This window comes from Dendrobates tinctorius, unplaced genomic scaffold, assembly GCF_039654945.1.
Source record: "Dendrobates tinctorius isolate UK_male_01 unplaced genomic scaffold, ASM3965494v1 ptg000041l, whole genome shotgun sequence".
NCBI lineage: Eukaryota > Metazoa > Chordata > Amphibia > Anura > Dendrobatidae > Dendrobates > Dendrobates tinctorius.
In genome coordinates, this window is record NW_027361709.1 from 3,216,384 (window position 1) to 3,233,067 (window position 16,684).

The window sequence follows — 16,684 nt, forward strand, 5'->3', positions numbered from 1 at the left end:
GTAGTTGATGGCAGAGTGGATGATGAGGAATTCTTGGGACGGTCGGCCCTTACTCGGGTTTCCTCTGTCCAAATCTTTAGATTAATTGGGATCAGCCGGCAGAAGCCATACACAACTTCATCCGAGGGAACGATAAGGTGCCCGGAGCCTGGACGGAGGTCAACGGCAGCGTAAGTGCAGAGTCTACAGCGTCATCTGCTGGACACCGCTGGTGCCGCAGGAAACAGAGATGAGCGAATCAATTCACAGGGCCAGTGGCCACGTCAGTAGTCCACGGCCGCTACATGGGAGCCCTCCGTACCTCCTCCTAACTGCTGGCATCCCCGGCTCGTCTTTAGATTATTAGCCTGCAGCGACTTCATCATTGTGGAGTGACGCGCACACGGCATCGTGCCAGGCGACTACTTCTCGAAAGAGGAGCCAAGATGCCAGTGAATCGATTCACTCACCTCCATTAGATACGCCGATAATTTACTGATTGATTTATTTTTTCTGTTATCTAGAAATTGACTTTTTTCGGTTCATCTTTCACCCCCAATGGACCGAGCCCGGATGGAGAACCTCTGGAAATCCCTGGGGCGTCAAGGCCGGCTGTGGTGACCAAGAACGGTCTGGTGCTTTTTGGAAATGATGGGAAAACTGTAAGTGATGTGATAAAATCTCATCGGGTTAATATAACATCCCGCTCCGTGGAGCTTCTCTGTGACACCGTAATAACACCAATGTCAATAATCCAACTTTCCACCATGTTGTCACCTGGGATATGTGGAATATTGTGCGAGTGGTTCCCTCAGGGGGAACAGTGGGTTACACAACAATATGGGTCCAGTCGGCTTCCGTTGGCCGCGAGTCACTGGTTTATATTTCCTCGCAGCTGACAGTGAAGAACCTTCAGTTTGAGGACGGGAAGATGATTCCGGCGTCTCAGTACTTTAAGTCATCGGACAACGCGTCCTTACAGCTGTCCCCGGAGGAACAGGCCGTGGCGGATGAAATGCGGGTATGTGAGTCCCAGACCTTCCGCCATGACTGTCATCTAGGCCAGTCGGTGGTCAGTTTGGCAACCGTCTCTGTGGTTATGTCCTAGGCCGCCTGGAAACGGATCCTCACCAACGTCCCCCAGATTGAAGACTCCACTGATTTCTTCAAGGCCGGAGCAGCATCTATGGACGTCGTCAGGTTAGATAACAACCATCAATAAGTAATTAATAGGAAATCTACATCTGTTTGCAGCATTGGAGAGCGTGCAGTTTGGGCCGGTGGAGCGGCGATTGACGCTGGCCTTCACTGCTGATCATTCATGAAGCCAGGAGGTAGAGGAATGGTGACAAGTGGTGAACAACTCTATGTCTCTCTCATGGGGATGGAGGGGTGTTTGGACTTTTACGGTGGGCTCCTGTGAACTCTGTAACCATGGTGACTCGCTATACCCCTTCTGCCCTCATGTCTCCAGGCTGGTGGAGGAGGTGAAGCTGAAGTGTAAGGGGCTGCAGCTGCAGAATGAAGATGTCTACATGGCCACCAAGTTTGAGGAGTTTGTGCAGATGCTCGTGAGGAGACTGAGAGGTGAAGACGCGGAGGACGAAATACTCATAGATTACGTAAGATCTGTATCAATGATCAGCATGAAATGTGCAGATATCGCTGTCCTCCATGTCAGTGGTCCAGGAAGCTGAGATATGTGGGGCTGTTTGTTGAGATCTTCGCTTTATCTGTCTGTGTGCAGGTGGAGAAGGATGTTAATGATATGAAGATCAAGATTCCTCATCAGCTTTTCATCAACGGACAGTTCACAGACGCCGAAGGAGGGAAAACCTATGACACGATTAACCCCACGGATGGAAATGTAAGAACCAAAATAATATGTGTGAGCAGACAGGGTCAAACGCGCCCCTGTGTTCATCCAATTCTCCTCTTTATAGGCCATTTGCAAAGTGTCTCTGGCCCAGGTATCAGACATCGATAAGGCTGTAGCCGCAGCCAAGGACGCTTTCGAAAACGGCGAATGGGGCAAAATGAATCCAAGGGATCGAGGCCGCCTGATCTACAGGTGAGTTCCCTGCCAGGTTGGTACAAGGGGAGCCAGTATTTTTGCATTGTAAGATGGTGGTGATGGCACTACACAGCATTATTCAGGCACCTATAACTCAACACTATATGCTGTCAGACCCCATATAGAAAGTAGAGGAGTAAACCCAAAGTAGCCCTCGGCCCTTATGCCATGTGCCTTTTTTCTTGCCTCGCTCCAGGCTTGCCGACCTCATGGAGGAACATCAGGAGGAGCTGGCCACCATTGAATCCATAGACTCTGGTGCGGTTTACACTTTGGCCTTAAAGACCCATGTGGGGATGTCCATACAGACCTTCCGATACTTCGCCGGTTGGTGCGATAAAATTCAGGTAATGGGAGATGTGTCTACAAGTTCTTGCCCCCCGGCAGGTGTTATTACGGCACAGTTATTTTACATCAGTGGTGCACGGTCTGCGGGGCGATGCCGTCCTGCTGAGCAGAAACTAAGCTGCTGCCATCACTGCTGGTCTACTAGAGGCCGGCCGCTGGAGCACTGACATGAGCCCTGTCTGGGGTTAAAGTACATTTAGCGGACACAAAGCTTGATGTTGATAGTAGGACTTCATGGTGACAGCCGAGATTGGAGATAAGGGCAGAGTCAGACGGTCGTATTTCTCATGAGACAATGGCATCATAAACCTCGTACTCCTGTCTTCTCTCCTGCCCTGAGCTTGACAGCTGCATAGTTCTCCATCATGCTGTCTTTCTCAGGTCAGGAGAGGTGCTGGGCCAGTCCGTTCAGTGCAATGCAATTCTTGCACGAGTTATGGAGCCGTCTGACCCTGCCCTTACTCCAGTCTCAGAACTTCAGATATCACTTGGATCAAAACATCTGAGAACCAACAGATCCACCCATTGTCCACCCCCGTAGAGGGCATGAAAAGCGCAATAAAACATGGCGCAACTGCTTTTTGTTCATTACTTTTTCAACAAACTACACTGTAGGTGGTAATAGAAATCAGACGTCAGGAGGCAAAGACGCCCAAGGTCAGGGCCATTCAGGTAGTAAAGGGCTTTCTGCAATATCCTGATGCCCAGCAGTGTGTAACGGTGAAGCCTTGACATCCATGACCCGATGCCAGGCAGATCTGCAGAGCCAAAATCAGGCAAACGGAGCAAATAAGGGAAGAGCAGCGCAATCTATGGACTCTGCGCAATGTCAGATGTTCCTTGTCACAATTTGACCATAGAGGGCGCTCTTCTGTCCTCTTTATATAGTACAAATATCCATGTTTATGTCTCACAGGGCTCCACCATCCCAATTAATCAAGCTCGACCAAATCGGAATTTGACCTTCACCAAGAGAGAGCCCATCGGGTAAGCGTGCCATGCCGAGCTGAATATAATGCCAGCGTTACTCGTCCGCTAATATAGTACAGGAACTTTACTGACTTCAACTCAATCAAAGGATTGACGGGCGTCGGGCACCGGGGTATCAGCAGCACAACTTTCTTGTATTAATCCCTACAGCCTGGAGAAGTGCAGGACAAGCTGAGAATTCTGGGAGATTCAAGCTCCGAAGCTGCAGAATAGAAACTGCAGCTCTGCAATATATTCCCTAAAATAAATAACCAAAATGACTCCGGGGGGGAAGGAGAATGGTGAAATCACCGCAGATCCTCCTCCATAACTCACGTAACGGCACGTTCAGTGGGCACAATGGTACTGCAGACATGACACAGGATCTGTGAGAAGCTTTCATTTATAGGGGCAGTTCTGTCAGGTTCCCTTTTAAATATTGCCTGATATGTGCAAAGAATAAAATGTGAGAAAAATGAAAACAATATAGAACTGGTAGTAACTTGCGATATTTCATGCAGAGTCTGTGGAATCGTCATCCCCTGGAACTATCCACTCATGATGCTGGCGTGGAAAACAGCGGCTTGTCTAGCAGCGGGTAACACGGTGGTGCTGAAGCCGGCCCAGGTGAGTGATGACAAAAACAGGTGGTGAGAGCATGCTGGGAGTTGTAGCTTCCAATAACAAGCAGAATAGTGAGTGCAGCTCTTGGGTATATACAGGATGTAACTCAGGATCAGTAATGTAATGTATGTACACAGTGACTGCACCAGCAGAATAGTGAGTGCAGCTCTGGAGTATAATACAGGATGTAACTCAGGATCAGTAATGTAATGTATGTACACAGTGACTGCACCAGCAGAATAGTGACTGCAGCTGTGGAGTATAATACAGGATGTAACTCAGGATCAGTAATGTAATGTATGTACACAGTGACTGCACCAGCAGAATAGTGAGTGCAGCTCTGGGGTATAACACAGGAGGTAACTCAGGATCAGTAATGTAATGTGTCATGAACTCATTTTCTGCTCCACCAGTTGAGAGTTCCCCTTCTGTTCTCCCTCTGGTGGTGACAAGAGGTAGTGCTGTTGGTTTAAGTGGTAGTGATCTGCCACCTGATGAGGAAGATAACGATTGGATCTCTGGAGTATCAGACTGGATATAAGACAGCCGACGCCCTATCCGGGTGCTGGTGATTCAGTCTGCTTCTCAGGTCCTGGGCATCAGCTCTCTTCCAGTCTTCTCAAGTTAAGTTTGTTTTTTTTTGCTAATGTTCACACTTGCGCTTGTTGGTCAATTCAGTTTGTTGTGTAATCAGCCTGCCCCTGCTGGGGCTATGCTAAAATTCCACTCCTATTAATCAGTATTTGCCAATCTGCTTTTTGTCCCTTATTAGATTGGCCTCTTTTTTGCTCTGTCTCAGAATATTTCAGAGTGATGATATAGGTTTAGAAGTCTAGTGACTTCAGGGTTAATCTTGCTATCAGAAGTGTTGGACAATATTTTTATAGGTTGTTTTTGGCAGATTGCAGACAGTGTCTTTCCTTTACTGTCCTTTCTAGTTAGCCGGGCCCCATCGTTTGCTCAGCCTATTTTCCTGCCTTTGTTAGTATTTTCATCTTGTTTCACCGTCAATACATGTGGGGGGCTTTCCTGCTTTAGGCTTATGTAGCTCTCCGGTTGTGACGAGGCGTCTAGGACCAACGTAGGAACGCTCCACGACTGCTGCTAGTTGTGCGGTTAAGATCAGGGATCTGCAATCTGCATAGTTACCAAGTTCTCTGGTTTTCTGAGACTTAGCTTGTTGTCTTTTTTTCCTCCTCGGTTTCCCATTCAGAACAGAATCACCAGCCATACCGCAGATTCTAGGGTACTCAAAAGCAGGAAAGAATTGTTAGAGAAGGAAAAAAAAAAGTGTCAGAATTTTTTTTTTTTTTATTATGTATTTTTTCCTCTTTTTCTCTGGGGCCGTAGGAGGATTTTTTTCCTAATGGAGATTAAGCAACTGTCTGATCGTGTGGAGCAGCTCGCTGCTGAAGTGCGGGGAATTTCTGCCTACCTTATTCAGTCACATGCGGCTGAACCCAAGATTCCTACTCCTGATGTGTTTTCTGGGGATCGGTCTAAATTTCTGAATTTTAAGAATAATTGTAAATTATTTCTTGCCTTGAAGCCTAACTCATCGGGGAGCTCTGTGCAGCAGGTTAAAATTGTCATCTCCTTGCTGCACGGCGATCCCCAAGATTGGGCTTTTTCTCTGACACCTGAAAATCCTATTCTGACTAATGTGGATGCATTTTTTCAGGCCTTGAGGTTGTTGTATGATGAACCTAATGCCGTTGATCAAGCTGAGAGAACCCTGTTGGCATTAAACCAGGGTCAGGATCCTGCAGAGTTGTACTGTCAAAAATTCCAAAAGTGGGCGGTCCTTACTACATGGAATGATAGTGCATTGGCAGCTCTCTTTCGGAAAGGTTTGTCAGAGACCGTAAAAGATGTTATGGTGGGATTTCCTGTTCCCTCTGGTCTGGATGGCTCTATGTCGTTAGCCATTCAAATTGATTGGCGTTTACGTAAATGTAAAACTACACGGGGGGCACTGCCACCTTTTGAACAAATGTCTGAACCTATGCAATGTGATGGGGTTTTATCTAGGGTGCAACGTCGGGAGTTTAGAAGGCGTAATAAGCTGTGTTTTTTCTGTGGAGACGCCTCTCATACTATTTCTGTCTGCCCTAAACGAGAGAAACGTTTTGCACACACATTTGCTGTGGGCAGTGACAACCTAAGTTCCTTTTGGCAATTACTCTGATCTGCTCCTTGTCCACATTTTCCACTAAGGCTTTTGTGGATTCAGGAGCAGCTCTGAACCTGATGGATTTGGATTTTGCTAAACGTTGTGGTTTGTCTATGACACCTCTGCGGACGCCTATTCCTTTGAGGAGTATTGATGCTACTCCTTTGGCGGAGAATAAACCTCAGTTTTGGACCCAGGTGATAATGCGAGTTGCCCCAGACCACCAAGAAAATTGTAAATTTTTGGTGCTGCATAATTTGCATGATACTATTTTTCTGGGGTTCCCCTGGTTGCAAACTCATAACCCAGTTTTGGATTGGAAATCTGTGTCTGTGGTGAGTTGGGGTTGTCAGTGTGTTCTTAGGGACGCTCCTGTTTTCTCCACCTCTCCTCAGTCTCATGATGTTCCTGATTATCTGGCTGATTTCTCTGATGTAGTGAGAGCAAGTCTGTGTCTTTGCCTCCTCATAGGAGTTATGACTGTGCAATTGAGTTGATGCCTGGGTGTAAATTTCCCAAGGGTCGGCTTTTCAACTTATCATTACCCGAACATGATGCTATGTGATGCTATATTAAGGAGTCGTTGGAGAAGGGTCATATTAGACCATCCTCGTCACCGTTAGGCGCTGTTTTTTTTTTTGTGGCCAAGAAAGATGGTTCATTAAGACCGTGTATTGATTATCGTTCCCTTAACAAGATGACGGTTAAATATCAGTACCCGTTACCTCTGATGTCTGATTTATTCTCTAGAGTTAAGAGTGCCTGCTGGTTTACTAAGCTTGACCTCAGGGGGGCGTATAATATTATTCGCATCAAGCACGGGGATGAATGGAAGACGGCGTTTAACACTCCAGAGGGACATTTTGAGTACCTGGTGATGCCTTTTGGGCTCTCTAATGCCCCTTCTGTCTTCCAGTCCTTCATGAATGATATTTTCCGAGACTTTGTGGATAAGTTTTTGATCATCTGGATGATATTTTGATCTTTTCTAGTGATTGGGATTCCCATGTGGAACATGTCCGGACTGTGTTCCGGATTTTGAGGGAGAATTCCCTGTTTGTTAAGGGATCGAAATGCCTCTTTTGGGGTACAGAGGATTTCATTTTTGGGATTTATCTTGTCTCCATCGACTATTGAAATGGACCCGGCCAAGGTACAGGCCATTTATGATTGGGTTCAGCCTACTTCTTTGAAGGCTCTCCAGAAGTTTTTGGGTTTTTCCAATTTCTATCGTAAATTTATAGGTAATTTTTCTAGTATTGTCAAACCACTGACTGATCTGACCAGAAATGTTCGACAATATTTTTGTAGGTTGTTTTTGGCAGATTGCAGACAGTGTCTTTCCTTTACTGTCCTTTCTAGTTAGCAGGGCACCATCGTTTGCTCAGCCTATTTTCCTGCCTTTGTTAGTATTTTCATCTTGTTTCACCGTCAGTACATGTGGGGGGCTGTCTTTCCTTTGGGGTCTGCTCTGGGGCAGTTAGTTTTCCTCTTTTCCTGCTTTAGGCTTATGTAGTTCTCCGGTTGAGACGAGGCGTCTAGGACCAATTTAGGAACGCTCCACAACTGCTTCTAGTTGTGCGGTTAAGATCAGGGATCTGCAGTCTGCATAGTTACCAACTTCTCTGGTTTTCTGAGACTTAGCTTGTTGTCTTGTTTTTCCTCCTCGGTTTCCCATTCATAACAGTAATGTATGTACACAGTGACTGCACCAGCAGAATAGTGAGTGCAGCTCTGGAGTATAATACAGGATGTAACTCAGGATTAGTAATGTAATGTATGTACACAGTGACTGCACCAGCAGAATAGTGAGTGCAGCTCTGGAGTATAATACAGGATGTAACTCAGGATCAGTAATGTAATGTATGTACACAGTGACTGCACCAGCAGAATAGTGAGTGCAGCTCTGGAGTATAATACAGGATGTAACTCAGGATCAGTAATGTAATGTATGTACACAGTGACTGCACCAGCAGAATAGTGAGTGCAGCTCTGGAGTATAATACAGGATGTAACTCAGGATTAGTAATGTAATGTATGTGCACAGTGACTGCACCAGCAGAATAGTGAGTGCAGCTCTGGAGTATAATACAGGATGTAACTCAGGATCAGTAATGTAATATATGTACACAGTGACTGCACCAGCAGAATAGTGAGTGCAGCTCTGCAGTATAATGCAGGATATAACTCCGGATCAGTAATGTAATGTATGTACACAGTGACTGCACCAGCAGAATAGTGAGTGCAGCTCTGGAGTATAATACAGGATGTAAGTCAGGATCAGTAATGTAATGTATGTACACAGTGACTGCACCAGCTGAATAGTGAGTGCAGCTCTGGAGTATAATACAGGATGTAACTCAGGATCAGTAATGTAATGTATGTACACAGTGACTGCACCAGCAGAATAGTGAGTGCAGCTCTGGAGTATAATACAGGATGTAACTCAGGATCAGTAATGTAATGTATGTGCACAGTGACTGCACCAGCAGAATAGTGAGTGCAGCTCTGGGGTATAATACAGGATGTAACTCAGGATCAGTACATACAGTGTCTTGCGAAAGTATTCGGCCCCCTGGAACTTTTCAACCTTTTCCCACATATCATGCTTCAAACATAAAGATACCAAAGGAAAATTTTTGGTGAAGAATCAACAACAAGTGGGACACAATTGTGAAGTTGAATGAAATTTATTGGTTATTTTAAATTTTTGTGGAAATTCAAAACCTGAAAAGTGGGGCATGCAATGTTATTCGGCCCCTTTACCTTAATACTTTGTTGCGCCACCTTTTGCTGCGATTACAGCTGCAGTCGCTTGGGGTATGTATCAGTTTTGCACGTTGAGAGACTGAAATTCTCGCCCATTCTTCCTCGGCAAACAGCTCGAGCTCAGTGAGGTTGGATGGAGATCATTTGTGATCAGCAGTTTTCAGCTCTTTCCACAGATTCTCGATTGGATTCAGGTCTGGACTGTGACTTGGCCTTTCTAACACCTGGATACGTTTATTTGAGAACCATTCCATTGTAGATTTTGCTTTATGTTTGGGATCATTGTCTTGTTGGAAGACAAATCTCCGTCCCAGTCTCAGGTCTTTTGCAGACTCCCAACAGGTTTTCTTCAAGAATGGTCCTGTATTTGTCTCCATCCATCTTCCCACTAATTTTAACCATCTTCCCTGTCAGTGCTGAAGAAAAGCAGGCCCAAACCATGATGCTGCCACCACCATGTCTGACAGTGGGGATGGTGTGTTCAGGGTGTTGAGCTGTGTTGCTTTACGCCAAACATATCGTTTGGCATTGTAGCCAAACAATTCTATTTTGGTTTCATCTGACCAGAGCACCTTCTTCCACATGTTTGGTGTGTCTCCCAGGTGGCTTGTTGCAAACTTTAAACGACACTTTTTTATGGATATCTTTGAGAAATGGCTTTCTTCTTGCCACTCTTCCATAAAGGCCAGATTTGTGCAGTGTACGACTGATTGTTGTCCTATGGACAGACTGTCCCACCTCAGCTGTAGATCTCTGCAGTTCATCCAGAGTGATCATGGGCCTCTTGGCTGCATCTCTGATCAGTCTTCTCCTTGTTTGAGATGAAAGTTTAGAGGGATGGCCGGGTCTTGGTAGATTTGCAGTGGTATGATACTCCTTCCGTTTCAATATGATCGCTTGCACAGTGCTCATTGGGATGTTTAAAGTTTCAGAAATCATTTTGTATCCAAATCCGGCTTTAAACTTCTCCACAACAGTATCACGGACCTGCCTGTTGTGTTCCTTGGTCTTCATGATGCTCTCTGTGCTTCAAACAGAACCCTGAGACTATCACAGAGCAGGTGCATTTATACGGAGACCTGATTACACACAGGTGGATTATATTTATCATCATTAGTCATTTAGGACAACATTGGATCATTCAGAGATCCACAATGAACTTCTGGAGTGAGTTTGCTGCACTGAAAGTAAAGCGGCTGAATAATATTGCACGCCCCACTTTTCAGTTTTTTGAATTTCCACAAAAATTTAAAATAATCAATAAATTTTGTTCATCTTCCCAATTGTGTCCCACTTGTTGTTGATTCTTCACCAAAAATTTACATTTGGTATCTTTATGTTTGAAGCATGATATAATAATAATAATAATAATAAATTTTATTTTTATAGCGCCGACATATTCCGCAGCACTTTACATTTCAGAGGGGATTTGTACAGACAATAGACATTACAGCATAACAATAATCACATACAGTAGATTATAACAAATACCAAGAGGAGTGAGGGCCCTGCTCGCAAGCTTACAGTCTATGAGGAAAGAGGTAGACACGAAAGGTGGGTGGTAACAGTTGCCCTGATTGTATGGACCAGCCATAATGTTAAGTGTGTAACAGTACAGACACAGAGGGCTAATGGATGCATAAAGCATGTGGGAACATGATGCTGGGAACCTGGTTATGGTAAAACTTTTGGCTCTGCCACACAGGGATAGGTTAGGTTAATGTGTTGAGGCGATAGGCCAGTCTGAATAAATGCGTTTTCAGGACACGCTTAAAATTGTGGGGATTGGGGACTAATCGTATTGACCTGGGAAGTGCATTCCAAAGAATTGGCGCGGCACGTGTAAAGTCTTGGAGACGGGAGTGGGAGGTTCTGACTATTGAGGATACTAACCTCAGGTCATCAGCAGAACGGAGGGCGCGGGTAGGGTGGTATACTGAAACAAGGGAGGAGATGTAGGGTGGTGCTGAGCCATGGAGGGCTTTGTGGGTGAGGGTAATAAGTTTATACTGAATTCTGGAGTGGATGGGTAGCCAGTGTAATGACTGGCACAAGGTAGAGGCATCGGTGTAACGATAGGTGAGGAATATGATCCTGGCTGCAGCATTCAAGACAGATTGGAGAGGGGAGAGTTTTGTAAGAGGGAGACCGATTAGAAGAGAGTTACAATAGTCGAGACGAGAATGAATAAGAGAAACAGTAAGAGTTTTTGCAGAGTCAAAAGTAAGAAAAGGTCGAATTCTAGAAATGTTTTTGAGGTGCAGATGACAAGAGCGAGCCAGTGATCGAATGTGGGGGGCAAAGGAAAGCTCGGAATCAAGTATGACCCCAAGACAGCGGGCATGTTGCTGGGGAGTAATAGTGGAACCACAGACGGAAATGGCAATGTCGGGTGTAGGTACATTAGTAGCGGGAGGAAACACAAGGAGTTCAGTCTTTGACAGGTTCAGTTTCAGATATAGTGAGGACATGATATTAGACACAGCGTTTAGACAATCGCCAGTGTTTTCTAGAAAGGCTGGCGTGATGTCAGGAGAAGAAGCGTATAATTGGGTGTCATCAGCATAGAGATGGTACTGGAAACCAAATCTACTGATTGTTTGACCAATAGGTGCAGTGTACAAGGAGAAGAGGAGGGGGCCTAGAACCGATCCTTGAGGAACCCCAACAGTAAGGGGAAGGTGAGAGGAGGAGGAACCGGCAAAAGAAACCGTAAAGGAGCGGTCGGAGAGATAGGAGGAGAACCAGGAGAGAACGGTGTCCTTGAGGCCAATGGAATGGAGCATAGTGAGGAGGAGCTGATGATCCACAGTGTCGAATGCTGCAGAGAGATCCAAGAGAATTAGCATGGAGTAATGACCATTTGATTTAGCTGTTAGCAGATCATTAGAGACTTTAGTGAGGGCAGTTTCAGTGGAGTGTAAAGAGCGGAAACCGGATTGGAGAGGGTCGAGAACAGAGTTTTCTGAGAGATAGCGGATAAGACGGGAGTGGACCAGGCGTTCCAGGAGTTTAGAGATGAAGGGAAGATTAGAGACAGGTCTATAGTTAGCGGCACAGTTTTGGTCGAGGGATGGTTTTTTAAGTAGTGGATGTATGATGGCATGCTTAAATGAGGAGGGAAAAATACCAGAAGAGAGAGAGAGGTTAAATATTTTAGTTAGGTGAGGGGTGACAGCAGGGGAAAGGGACTGGAGGAGATGTGACGGAAATGGGTCACTGGTGCAAGTAGTTGGGCGAGAAGATGCAAGGAGCCTGCTTACTTCTTCTTCTGTGACTGGTTCAAAATCAGAGAGTGAGTTAGATGCAGTGGGGGAGGGAGGACAGTGCATGGTATGAGGGGATTTGGAGATAATTTCCTGTCGGATCTGGTCAATTTTTTCTTTGAAGTAATTGGCCAGATCGTCAGCTCGGAGCTCCGTGGTTGGGGCCTGTACTCTTGGATTGAGTAGAGAATGAAAAGTGTCATAGAGACGTTTCGGGTTATTGGACAGTGAGATGATGAGGGTGTTGAAATAGGTTTGTTTGGAGAGGTGAAGGGCAGTGTTGTATGTTCTAAGCATAAACTTAAAATGGATGAAATCTTTGTGTAGATTGGATTTTCTCCACAGACGTTCGGCGCACCTGGAGCACCGCTGCAGGAAACGTGTTTGCACCGTGTGCCAGGGTTGTCGCCGTCTGCGTTGTGGTGTTCTATTTATAGGGGGTGCAAATTCATCCAGGGCAGTTTGAAGTGTTTCATTGTAATGCTTCAATGCAGAATCAGGACAAGAGGGAGGAGATAGGGGCCAATGAAGACTGCAAGTTCTTCAGAAGTTTCTGGGTGTTAATGGCCTGTGTGTTTCTATAAGTCTGGACAGTGGGGGTGACCTGAGCAGCCTGGCAGTTCTTTATAGAGAATGAAAGAAGATTGTGGTCAGAGAGCGGGAGAGGGGGAGTTTGCAAAATCATCCACTGCACAAAGCCGAGAGAAGACCAAGTCGAGGGAGTTTCCGTCTTCATGCGTTGGAGAATTAGTAAGCTGCGAAAGGCCAAATGAGGAGGTTAGAGATAAAAGGTGAGTAGCAGATGGGGAGAGGGGAAGAGCAATGGGGATGTTGAAATCTCCCATGATGAGGGTAGGGATGTCACAGGAGAGAAAATGTGGAAGCCAAGTGGCAAAATGATCCAGGAACTGATGGGAGGGGCCGGGAGGACGATACACCACCGCCACTCGCATGGAGAAGGGGGTGTAGAGTCTGACGGCATGGACCTCAAAAGAAGGGAAGACAAGTGAGGGTACTTGAGGGATAACCTGAAAGGTACATTTTGGTGATAGGAGCAGACCAACGCCTCCACCAGCTCTATTGTCTGATCTTGGGGTATGAGAGAAGTGTAGCCCCCCCGTATGAAAGAGCAGCAGCAGCGGTAGTATCTGACTGCTGGATCCAGGTTTCAGTAAGAGCCAGAAGGTTAAGAGAATTAGAAAGGAAGAAGTCATGAATGAAGGAGAGTTTGTTACACACTGAGCGAGAATTCCAAAGTGCACAATTAAGAGAGACAGATGGCATGCAGGGAATATTAATAAGATTAGAGGGGTTTCTGAGTGTAGCAGTGGGGGGGTTTGACTTTCTATAACATGGGGGACCAGGGTTGGGAGCAATGTCTCCTGCAACTAGGAGAAGGAGGATAGAAAGAGTGAGCAGATGGTTAAGTGATTTGTGAGAGCGTCTCTGGTGTTGAATGGTGGGACTGGCTGGATCTGTGCAATTTAACAATGTGAAAAGAGCATGAGTGCTATACATAGGAGAGGAAAGGAGCGAGGGGCCAATATGGATGGAGTGTGGAGAGTTAATGCCAGGGCGGTGGATGTGTGTGAATGCAGCGGCCAGGATAAAAATTACACAAATGCATATGGTATATATTTGTTGTACTCCAAATGTACAGAGAGTAGATGTATATAAATGTCTTACCTGTCTCCTGCCCTGTCTCACTGCCATGTTATAACTGCCAGAAGTACTTTGATACATGTACTTAGATTACATGTGCATAAATGCCACCCCTGCATAAATGCTCCCCCTAGCTAAGTCTGAATATATAGGAGGTTAAGGCTAAGTTTTTTTTTTTGTTTTGTGGCTCTCTCTGCTCGTTAATCAATCACACTAAATTGAGACACCAGGACCCAATAAAATGTTGTGGTCAAATAAACACATGTCCAGCACTACATGGATCATAAAGCACTTTGAAAAGTTTCTTGACCTCACAACATAAGGGGACAAGCAGAGTAAGTTGAAAAAACTATATACCAGATATAAGCTTGCAGAGTTGAAAACACATAGATAGCATTCAGGATTAACTGCTTGCTGACATTGAATGGAGACACAGGAGTGGATTCAGAGCAGAGATTGGAAAAGCTGGTTACCTGTATGAAGAGAATAGAGATGTGTGTCACATTCATCCATGTTATAACTGCCAGAAGTACTTTGATACATGTACTTAGATTACATGTGCATAAATGCCACCCCTGATATGTGGGAAAAGGTTGAAAAGTTCCAGGGGGCCGAATACTTTCGCAAGGCGCTGTATCAGTAATGTATGTACACAGTGACTGAACCAGCCGAACAGTGAGTGCAGCTCTTGGGTATAATACAGGAGGTAACTCAGGATCAGTACATAATAATTAATTAATATTGGACCATCTAAAGCAGCTGCTAAATGGTAATATATTTAAATTATAAATTTAGATTTAAAAAAATGCATAATTGTCCTGCAGGTGACACCATTAACAGCTTTGAAATTTGCTGAATTAACAATGAAGGCTGGATTTCCTAAAGGAGTGGTTAATATCCTTCCTGGAGCGGGTAAGTAAAGGTTAATACCTCTTGGGTAAATCTACAACACCAAAAAAAGTCCACTTCATACATGTTGGGATTCTCTTTCCAAGAAACATATCCACAAAATTCCTATGTATTTTTCACCCAGGATCTCTTATTGGGCAACGTCTTTCTGATCACCCCGATGTCAGGAAAATAGGATTTACTGGATCAACACCTATAGGAAAGCAAATAATGAAAAGGTGAGTTATACAGGGCCGTCATATATCCTTGTACATAGGGGAAGTATTATATTAGTTAGGCCGGGGTCACACTGGCGAGGAATACGGGAGAGTGAGGCGCAAAAAGCACGCATTAGACACGTACCAATGATTTTCTATGGGGTCACTCGCACCAGCCGTATATTTCTCCTCAGTATCCTACGCTCCGTGCCAATCGCAGCATGCTGCGATTGTCAGCGTACTACGCCCGTAGTACGCCAATGCAAGTCTATGGGTGCGCAAAAAATACGGATTACACACGGACCACACGTGTGACTTGCGAGAAATACGCACCAGGTGTCTTTTAGCAAAGCCGGCAATTCAATGCACGATACAGTAAACTCACACTGACAGGTTTAATAAAGAAAGAAAGAATAGATATAGACACATAGAATACATATATATATATATATATATATATATATATATATATATATATATATATATATATACATTCTATGTGTCTATATCTATTCTTTCATTTCTTTATTAAAACTGTCATAGGGCTCCATTATATGTCCATTTTGCAAGCCTGCGAGAAAATCTCACCATACGGATGCTGACATGCGCAAAATACGCGACCACACCTTGATTACGGATGACATACGGAGCACTGTTTAGGGGTCTGTCATCCGTATTACGCATGTAAAATACTGACCGTATTTTGCGCAGGTTAGTGTGACTCCAGCCTTATAGTCTTGTACATAGGAGCAGTATTATAGTAGTTATATTCCTGTACATAGGGGCAGTATTATAGTAGTTATATTCTTGTACATAGGGACAGTATTATAGTAGTTACATTCTTGTACATAGGGGGCAGTATTATAGTAGTTATATTCTTGTACATAGGGGCAGTATTATAGTAGTTATATTCTTGTTAATAGGAGCATTATTATAGTAGTTATATTCTTGTACAGAGGGGCAGTATTATAGTAGTTATATTCTTGTACAGAGGGGCAGTATTATAGTAGTTATATTCTTGTACATAGGGGCAGTACTATAGTAGTTATATTCTTGTACTTTGGGGCAGTATTATAGTAGTTATATTCTTGTACATAGGGGCAGTATTATAGTAGTTATATTCTTGTACATAGGGGCAGTATTATAGTAGTTATATTCTTGTACATAGGGGCAGTATTATAGTAGTTATATCCTTGTACATAGGAGCAGTATTATAGTAGTTATATTCTTGTACATAGGGGCAATATTATAGTAGTTATATTTTTGTATATAGGGGCAGTATTATAGTAGTTATATTCTTGTACATAGGAGCAGTATTATAGTAGTTATATTCTTGTACATAGAGGGCAATATTATTGTAGTTATATTCTTGTACATAGGAGCAGTATTATAGTAGTTATATTCTTGTATATAGGGGCAGTATTATAGTAGTTATATTCTTGTACATAGAGGGCGGTATTATAGTAGTTTTATTCTTGTACATAGGGGCAATATTATAGTAGTTATATTTTTGTATATAGGGGCAGTATTATAGTAGTTATATTCTTGTACATAGGAGCAGTATTATAGTAGTTATATTCTTGAACATAGAGGGCAATATTATTGTAGTTATATTCTTGTACATAGGAGCAGTATTATAGTAGTTATATTCTTGTATATAGGGGCAGTATTATAGTAGTTATATTCTTGTACATAGAGGGCGGTATTATAGTAG

General features: G+C 44.2%; 1 protein-coding gene across 3 annotated transcripts in view; it reads left to right on the forward strand.

The window, feature by feature from the left end:
* The window catches only part of ALDH1L1 (aldehyde dehydrogenase 1 family member L1), a 35,798-nt gene that overhangs the window by 13,669 nt on the left and 5,445 nt on the right, over positions 1–16,684 (forward strand). For all 3 annotated transcript variants that reach the window (XM_073575018.1, XM_073575019.1, XM_073575016.1), the window contains exons 6-17: positions 81–170; positions 504–641; positions 875–1,000; positions 1,088–1,179; positions 1,454–1,601; positions 1,727–1,846; positions 1,923–2,050; positions 2,250–2,400; positions 3,318–3,388; positions 3,892–3,997; positions 14,689–14,776; positions 14,898–14,991. In XM_073575018.1, coding sequence (XP_073431119.1) covers positions 81–170; positions 504–641; positions 875–1,000; positions 1,088–1,179; positions 1,454–1,601; positions 1,727–1,846; positions 1,923–2,050; positions 2,250–2,400; positions 3,318–3,388; positions 3,892–3,997; positions 14,689–14,776; positions 14,898–14,991 — 1,352 coding nt within the window. The remainder of the gene's footprint in view (positions 1–80; positions 171–503; positions 642–874; positions 1,001–1,087; positions 1,180–1,453; positions 1,602–1,726; positions 1,847–1,922; positions 2,051–2,249; positions 2,401–3,317; positions 3,389–3,891; positions 3,998–14,688; positions 14,777–14,897; positions 14,992–16,684) is intronic.